At 57.4% G+C, this 8,529-nt stretch overlaps 1 protein-coding gene across 2 annotated transcripts; it reads left to right on the top strand.

The window, feature by feature from the left end:
* The first annotated feature begins 508 nt into the window (after positions 1-508).
* Positions 509-8,154, top strand: FNDC5 (fibronectin type III domain containing 5). 2 transcript variants are annotated; one of them, XM_045476559.1, is made up of 6 exons: positions 509-731; positions 2,361-2,476; positions 2,976-3,174; positions 3,516-3,605; positions 5,622-5,755; positions 6,624-8,154. In XM_045476559.1, the coding sequence occupies exons 1-6, from the start codon at positions 524-526 to the stop codon at positions 6,660-6,662; spliced, it is 786 nt and encodes a 261-aa protein (XP_045332515.1). In that variant the 5' UTR covers positions 509-523; the 3' UTR covers positions 6,663-8,154. The 2 variants fall into 2 exon arrangements, with proteins under 2 accessions (XP_045332515.1, XP_045332516.1); XM_045476560.1 differs by having other exon boundaries at positions 6,065-8,154.
* Positions 8,155-8,529: the final 375 nt, after the last annotated feature.

Raw genomic sequence — 8,529 nt, 5'->3', positions numbered from 1 at the left:
AGAGCTAGGTCTCCAGTGAGTCGGGAGCACCCTCTTCTCCGCCACGGTGAAACGCTGAGCACCTACTGAATGCACCCCAGCGCCTACTAGGCACTCTAGGCCCCCCAGTCCCTGTTGTGACACTCCCCTCGGCTCACGTCTGTCCAGGCCTGCGAGGCCTCCGGTCTGGGGTGAGGGATGGGGACCCCCAGGCCGAGGGAGGGCGGGCCACGGCGGGGGGTGGGGGGCACCGATATGCGTCTCGGGGCGCGCGTCCTCCCTCTCCCTGGGGAAGAGCAGGGCAGGGGCCAGGTCGGGCCGTGTGCTGGGGGGGTGGGGGAGGGGGACAGGGGCTGCGCGAGGGCGAGCGGTGGGAGCCCCGCGCAGCCGGCGGGCCGGGAGGGGGCGGGCGTGGGGGCGCCCTCCGCCCTCACCCCGCCCCGCGCCTCTCCCCGCAGCGGGGGCGCCCCGCCCCCCGGGCGCCCGACGTGGACGCGGCCGCCGCCGCCGCCGCCGCGCGGGAGTCGCTGTCCGCGGAGCCGACATGCAGGCGGCGCGGGGCGGCGCGGGGCGGCCGGGCCGGGCGGGCCGCGGGCCGCAGCGCGAGCGCCAGCGGCCGCCGGGCGCCGGAGCCGCGTCCCCCTGCGCCGCCCCGGGCCGGCCGGCCGGACGAGCCGCCATGCGCCCCGGGCCGCCCCGCGCCGCGCTCCGCCTGTGGCTGGGCTGCGTCTGCCTCGCGCTGGTGCAGGCGGGTAAGGGGGCCCGGGTGGGGGGCTCGGCGCTGGGCGGGCGGGCGGGAGTCCTCGGGGCCCTTCCTGCCTCCCTGCCCCCGGCCTCTTCCCCACCTCTTGACCCCCAGGCCCGTCCTCCAGCCCCTGCCCCACCCCTGCCCACCACCCCAGCCCTGGGGTCTTTGGGGTCTAGGGTCTTGTGATTCCCCTGTCCCCTCATCCCATTGCCCTGACCCCAGGCCTTTGCCTCAGGTGCCTGAGCTGAGCTCCCTTCTCTGGCCCGGGGAGCAGCCGAGGACACCAGTCCCCCAACCTTGGGCCTCCCTCCCTGTCCCCAAAGCCCTGCAGGACAACTCTGCAGGTCGGAGCAGGATGGGGTCCCAGTTTGCGTGAGCATGTGTGAGGGGGATGGGGACTGGCACCCTAGGGCTCTGGGTGGGCGGGATGGACCCCTGAGCCTACTGCAGTCACTGTCTGGCCTGCCCGGTGTGCCAGCCTCATCCTAACCCAGCCCAGGCTCTCCCCAGGCTCTGTATCTGTCCCTTTGGCTTCTGGCGCCTCGCTCATCTGTCCCTCTACCCATCTCTCTGTGGCTCAGTGCTTTCTCTCTCTCTCTCTCTCTGCTTCCTCTCTACGTCTGTCTCTGATAGCCCACTTGTCTGTTTTCTGGTTCTGTGTCTGCCGCCACCTGTCTGTGTCCCTCTGTCTCTATCTCCACTTTGGCTTTGTCGCCCCAGGCCCAGCCCCTTGGGCCTCAGGTCCACCCCTCTGTGGGGTGAAGGGTGCTGGTCAGGGCCAGGTGTCCCCCCTTGCAGCACTTGCCCCTTGGGAGACAGAGAGGCTGTGTGACTCACGGCCCCTCTCCTGGAGAGGTTCTTCCTTCCCTGACCTCCACCATCCTGTCACTCTCCCTTCTTGACTGACCCCCTCTCACCCTTTTCCCATATCCAGAAGACTTGACCCACCCGTACTCTTGACTCTCCCGAGAGAACGTGCTCTGTGTGACCCCGTCTTCCCCTGCCACCTCCCTACCTGCCTCTCGAGGCTGGCAGAATGTGGAGAAGAGGCTCACCTAGATAGACCCCTCCCCGGGCTTCGTTCTGTCTGGATCCTGGGTCACTACAATACTGGGGGTTCCTCTTGTGATCCTCAGTCCCAACCCAGGGCTCACCCTGGCCTGACTCTTCCCGACCTCTGGGTCTTTCTCCTTCCCTCAAGGTCACTTGACAATGTGGTATTATAGAAAGAGCACTGGACTGGGAGTCCTTTTGACTGCTTTTCATCAGACTAACTTTCAGCACCTGCAACCCTGACCACCTATGCCTCCCCCCCGCCCTACCAGCGCCCCCCCCCCAACCTCTTTCCACTCCTCCGTTAGATCTGGCCCTAGCCCAGGCTCGTCAGTTCTAACTTGGACTGCTGATCGGGCCAGTGTGACCAGTGGGGACTCCCATCCTGGACATGAGGAGCCTGGGGCCTCTCAGGCCTGGCTCTTCAACCACTGATGAACTGAGATGTGCCAGCCCCATGGAGGCCTTGCTTTCTTCCTTCCCCACACTCTGTGGCCTTCCCCAGGTTTCCACTTATGAGACAGTGGGCCTGGGCCCCACAGCAGGGGGTGCTCAGGCTCAGGTGCCTCCCCACCCCCAGACAGCCCCTCGGCCCCAGTGAATGTCACTGTCAGGCACCTCAAGGCCAACTCTGCAGTGGTGAGCTGGGACGTCCTGGAGGATGAGGTTGTCATCGGATTTGCCATCTCTCAGCAGGTAACCCTTGAGGGTCTGGGAGGGAAGAACACATCAAGATAGTAGCAGGGGATGGGGGGGAGGGGGTGCAGAAATAGAAAGGAACAAGGAGCAAGAGGGACAGGCAGAAGAATTGCACATATGGCTTGGAATGGGGACTCCAGCGGGGAACGGATCAGTAAGGAGGGCTCAGGGGCCTTTGACTGGAATCTGGGAATCAAGAGCCTGGTTTTGATCTTAAACATAAGACCGAGGTTTGGGGCCCGGTTCAAGTTCTCACTGGGGAGACGGTCTTGGGCAACTTCTGTAACCTCTCAGCACCCAGTCTCCTTATCTGGAAACAGAGATAACCATAGCTCCCTGCGGAAGTGAGGGGATCGGGGAGGAAGCTTATGTGTATAAAGGCTTTATTTATAAAAGCATGGTAGCTGGGTGAGCCCATGTCACCGCCAGAGAGGTGGGCAGAGTGGGGTCGGTGACGGGGCGCTGACAGCAGCGGGCCTGGCATTTTCCTTGGCAGAAGAAGGACGTGCGGATGCTGCGCTTCATCCAGGAGGTGAACACCACCACCCGCTCGTGTGCCCTCTGGGACCTGGAAGAGGACACCGAGTACATTGTGCACGTGCAGGCCATCTCCATTCAGGGCCAGAGCCCAGCCAGCGAGCCAGTGCTCTTCAAGACCCCTCGTGAGGCTGAGAAGATGGCGGCCAAGAACAAAGGCAGGCCCAGGGCACTGTTGTGGGGGGGGCGGGGTGCGGGGTGAGGCTTGAGGAAAGCGCCAACCCCGTTTCCTCCCCCACTGCCCACACCCTGCTGCCTAGTAAAGCAGTACCTGAGAGAGGAGGTCACCTTAGTCCCCAAAGAATGAGGATATAGCCTCTCAGCTTTGGGTCAAGGCCCTGTTGCTGCTGCCCCAAGGAGCCATCGGCATGTTCTCAAATCTCTTTTTGTTAGATATCTGGGCACCTATAGAAATAAGCACTTAAGGTCTTGGGCCTGGCCCTAGAGGGGTGGCTGGGAATGAACGGAGCCTCAGACCTAGTGTCCCCCCTCCCCACAGATGAGGTGACCATGAAGGAGATGGGGAGGAGCCAACAGCTGCGAACCGGCGAGGTGCTGATCATCGTGGTGGTCCTGTTCATGTGGGCCGGTGAGTCTGCCTCCAAGCTCTAATTCACTCAACTTCTGGGGAATGAAGGCCCCTGGCCAGACCCCTTCTCTCACAGGAGCGAAGGGTGGGGGCTTGGAGGCAGCTGAGAGATAACATGAGAAGCCTCAAAGTCCTGCTCTGGGGGCCAGATCTGACCTCTCACAAAAAAAACTTAGTAGATTGAGAGCTGCCTTGGAGCATTTGGCCTTCCCTCCCTCAGTAGTTCAAGCTCCTGGGGTGGATGCATCCACAGCCCCTTTGCCTTCTGGCCTTGGCTGCAGGATTCATGCCTCCTTCTGAGTTGCTGGGTCTCCAGTCCATCCATTAGAATGGCCATCTTGCATCTTGTTCCCACAATGCACTGCTTTTCCCTCTCTTTAGCTTTTCTTAGATGAGGTAGTTGGGCTCATGTCTCTCCCTTTATAAAGAACAAACGTCATCTTTGTACTTAACTCAACCAGCATTTTCTGAACAGCCATCCCATTCCAGATAGTAGTACTATAGTCGTGACTAAGGAGAGCCCTGGGCTTGCAAGGAACCGGGTCTGGGAGGCCCATACTTAACTGTGATTCAGTGTGATGAGTGCCATGACATGAAGGCAGAGGAGAGGGAATTAATTCTGGGGCTAGGAGTAGAAATCGGGAAGAACACAGAGAGGAGGAAACATGGGGATTGAGCTTTGAAGGATGAATAGGAGTTCACCAGGCAGCCAATAAAAGGAACAGTGTTCTGATGACAGTGTGTAGAAGAAACAAATTGAGTTCAGTCTGGGTCAGTGCAGCTGTGACCCAAGAGAGAAGGTAGAAAGGGGACAGTAAAGGACGGTGAGGCTCTAAAGTAGGCTGGAGTCTGTTTTGAGGGACTCGAACACCATGCCAAATCTGCATTAGCATGGTGGTTGAGAGGACAGGCTGTATTGAGAAGTGTTTGGAAAAAATGTTCTGTAGGCACATCAAAAAACAGGTGCTTGTAGGGCACCTGGGTGGTTCAGTCAGTTAAGTGTCTGACTCTTGATTCCGGGTCAGGTCACGATCTCTCAGTTCATGAGATCAAGCCCTATGTCGGGCTCTGTGCGGACAGCTTGGAGCCTGCTTGGGATTTTCTCTCCTTCTCTCTTTGCCCCCTCCCCTGTTTGAGCTATCTCTCTCTCTCTCTCTCAAAATAAATAAGAACTTAAAAACAACAACAACAAAAAAACAGGCACTTGTAGAAAAAGGACCAAAAAACACAAAGGATTTTACAAAAGAGGTTTATGGTGTGTTATTAGACTGGGCACAGACAGTATTTAGATAACCGTAACAATATAAACATGGTGAACTAACCCAAGATTGTGATGTGATTCTGTTAGGATCGTGGGGAAGGAAGCGGGGTATCTACCATGGTGGAAAGTCAAAAGATAGTATCTAAAACAGATCAAGAAATAGCACTATAAATAAAACACAGAGGTAAAAATGGAGAAGACACCTACCAGCACTGGAGTTGGCTGCCTTAATAGTATCTGACTTTCAAAAACTATGACGTTCACGTCTTATTCGTTTGCTAACAATGAACATCTAGCAGAGCGCAGGCCCTGGAGTGCGCATCCCGGCTCCGCCACCGCAGGACCTGGAGTAGGTGCCGAGGCGCTCTGCATCGGCGTCCTCACTGGTAACCTGGGGAGGGTAATTACAGGTACCCTCCCAGCGCTGTGAGGACGGTGGCATTGGCCGAGTCAGTGCATACTGCACGGGGCCTGGCACATGCTCAGCGAATGTTACGGTTTCTATTTCCCCTAAGGGGAAAAGGGAGCTGTCCGAGGTTGAATGCGGGGAAGGTGGGATCAGATGAGTGTCGTAGGAAGATCAGCCCAGCGGCAGCAAAGGGGTTGGCTTAGTGGGGGACAGGTGCAGTGGTGCAGGGGAGAGGCCATCTGGAGCTCAGTATCTAACAGGGGCCCAGCAGATGCCAGCGGGAATGAAGCGGGCAGGCGGGCCTCGAGCTCTGGCCTCTCACTGCTCTCTCTTGCCCCCCTCCCAGGCGTCATCGCCCTCTTCTGCCGCCAGTATGACATTATCAAGGACAACGAACCTAATAACAACAAGGAGAAGACCAAGAGTGCGTCGGAAACCAGCACACCAGAGCACCAGGGCGGAGGTCTTCTCCGCAGCAAGGTGAGAGGGAGTCTCGGACCTGGGTGGGCGGCCCCTGGGCTCAGCTCGGGTCCCAGCGTGGCTGCAGCTGGGTAGGGCCACGCTTGGCCGCTGCCTGTGTGACACACGGGACATAGCACATCGATTTTGGACCTTCTGTAGGGGCCAGCGGGGTTAAACAGATGCGGTGACGGGGGAGGGCAGAATTCTCGGTTGGTGTGGGACCACGCAAATAGGGGGTTCTAGGCCCATTTCTGCTCCTGCTGTGCTGTGTGACCTTGACCAGGCACTTCACCTCTTTGTACCTTCGTTTCCTCTTCTGCAAAACAGATATGAGAACCTTTTCAGTGCTCGCTCTGAGCAGCTCAGAAGAGACGGTGGAGAAGTGAGAGATGTCATGGTTCTGACGATGATTATCCAACAAACATCTGGCCCTCTCCACATCTCCTCCCTCCATCTCCTCACACCCCCTGGCTTACTGTCCTCTCTCTTGGCTTCTCTCTTTCTGCCGCGTTTTCCTGAAGCCTCTTTTTAACCCCCAACTCCAGAAGCACCTCAACAATGTCAGTGGCTGAGGCTGCGCTCAGAGGCAGGTCCGCAGGATGCGCGAGAAACGGCCGGCGGGATGGCCCTGCCGGGGGTGGACAGGGGGCCTGGGGCCGAGGGCCCAGCACCCAGTCTTGGCCACTAAGCGAGTGAGGCCGAAGGCTGGGTTTAAGAAGGCAGAGAGACGAGGCACGCGGGCAGGGCCACTCCTTTCCTTCCACGCGGGACGAGAGCCTGGCTTTTAGGCTGCAGCCCTTCCTTCTCGTGTCCTCTCTCTAGTTCCAACCTTGCAAGAAGTCTATTCAATTAGCCCTGGCTGCTTCTCTCATTTTTTTCCTCCCAGTTTCCAAACAAGCCCTCGGTGAACATCATCGAAGCATGACTGCCTGTCTGCAGGGAGAAGGATTTCATTTTTCTTCTCTGCTGTCCCCGGGTCCATGGGCACCCGGACGGGGAGGACTGCGGATGGGGGGAGGCACAGCCGGCCGCACCGTTGTCACTCTTCCCCATCCTAGTCTGCTGAAGGAAACCGAACTGTGAACCCAAAATCTGCAAAAAATAAACAAGCCACAAAACTAAAAGGCCTGGCCCATTCTGGAAAAGGCAAAGCTGCATGAGACACAGCCTTCTTTCTGCCTCCTCGCCTCTTCTGGACTGGCTTCCTCTTTGAGACAATGCACAGAGCTCCCGGGAGATGACAAGCACCTAGACTGACTTCAGCTGTGTCTTTCAGACTGAGAGCCTTCGGGAAAGCCACAGGGCAGGAGCACGGCTGCCAGCAAGCCTTTCCAGGATCCAGCCATCAAGGACTTGCGGTGTGATGCACAACTTTGCGAGTGTGTAAGATGTTATGTTTTGTCTCTTTGGAAAATGTGACGGAAGGGCTTCACTCCAGAGGGCAGAGGAATTCCCCAAGCTGGTTGCCTGCAGCCTCTGTCTTCTCTGGCCCTTATTTTGACCCTTAACATAATTAGTCTGCAGTCTTAAGAAGACGAGGTAGGAAAGAGACCTGGACGGTACTGGCCCCATTTCTTTAGGAAGAGTCTTGGAATTGTGACAATGTTGGCTTACATGACTGAAAAGGTGTGTCCGCATGGGACATCCTGGGGGCTGCTAAATCACCCGCTCTGGAATGGAAGCTGCTAGAAGGCAGGCCTGAGCCATTTACCACAGACAGTCAGAACAGCCCTGGCCTCTGGGGTCTCCATATCTTGCCATCTCATCCAGGGTTCTGTGAAAGCTACCCAGGGTCCTCATGTCCTTCCCTAGAGCCTGAGTGGTGTGAGGTGACAGGTCTCTCTCTCCACTGCCCCTTTCTGGCAAACAAAACAAAACAAAACAAAAATGGTGCTTGACAAGGGAAGGCAGACTCTTCCCTAGGACTGCAAGTTACAGCCGCTGAATGCCTGCGTGGGAAGAGATGGGCCTCTGCATCTTCCATTGGTGGCTAAGGACGGGCATGTGGGAGGACCACACCTAGCACAAGCCTGGCACACAGTAGGCGCTCAGTGAATACCTGCTGAACTGAATGGTAAGAGCAGTGGCCCCCAAGCCAGAGAGCTGAAAGCCATCACCCAAAGACCGGCCCCACCATCCGGTCTATAAGAGCTCTCGTGGCTAGGCCAGCCACTGCTCTGCTTCGCCCTGGTGTGGCAGCACAGGGAGGGAGGAGAGACAGGGTGAAAGGCAGATGTCAGCAATACAAAGGGCTTCCTCATGGGAGGGCATGAGGCTCCACTCATTGTCTTGTGACTTCCATCCCTGCTGAATGGGACTGCAAGGCCAAGGCTGCTTAGGGGAGAGGTCCTTACCTCTGATTCAGTTAGAGCAATAACCTCTTTTTAAATGTAAAATAAAAGACAAATGAAAAGGCACATCCTTGTCTTCTGGTAAATGCCCAAATGTTGCCCTCTTTTTCTGGCAATTGGCAGCAAGTCAGGATGTGTGGAGGAGGGAGTCGGTTCTCTCTCTCCATTTTGGCCTGCAGCTTCTTAGGGACATGCCTGCCAGCCAAGCTGGAGTTGGAAGGGAAATCTCGAACAGATGGGGGTGCACGTGTAGGAGGAGAAAATAGCTGCTCCATCATCCCATTACTGAGGCCCCCAAATCCAGGCTCGGGCTGCCTCATCGCCTAGGTATGCAGGCTGGTGCTCAGTTTTTAAAACAAAGGGTTTTCCCCTCTGGGCAGCGCTGGGTGTTTTCCCCCGACCCGAAGGAATGTGGTTCTTGTTTCTCCCCAGGGTGAGGAA

Source organism: Leopardus geoffroyi, chromosome C1 (genome assembly GCF_018350155.1).
Source record: "Leopardus geoffroyi isolate Oge1 chromosome C1, O.geoffroyi_Oge1_pat1.0, whole genome shotgun sequence".
NCBI classification, from domain to species: domain Eukaryota; kingdom Metazoa; phylum Chordata; class Mammalia; order Carnivora; family Felidae; genus Leopardus; species Leopardus geoffroyi.
The sequence above is the reverse complement of the archived record's forward strand: the minus strand, read 5'-3'. Positions and strand labels throughout refer to the sequence as shown.

Coding starts and splice junctions, on each gene's coding strand:
- FNDC5 (XM_045476559.1), top strand. CDS start 524: ATGCAGGCGGCGCGGGGCGGCGCGGGGCGGCCGGGCCGGGCGGGCCGC. Junction 732..2,360: donor CCTCGCGCTGGTGCAGGCGG/GTAAGGGGGCCC, acceptor CCCCACCCCCAG/ACAGCCCCTCGGCCCCAGTG. Junction 3,175..3,515: donor GATGGCGGCCAAGAACAAAG/GCAGGCCCAGGG, acceptor CCCTCCCCACAG/ATGAGGTGACCATGAAGGAG.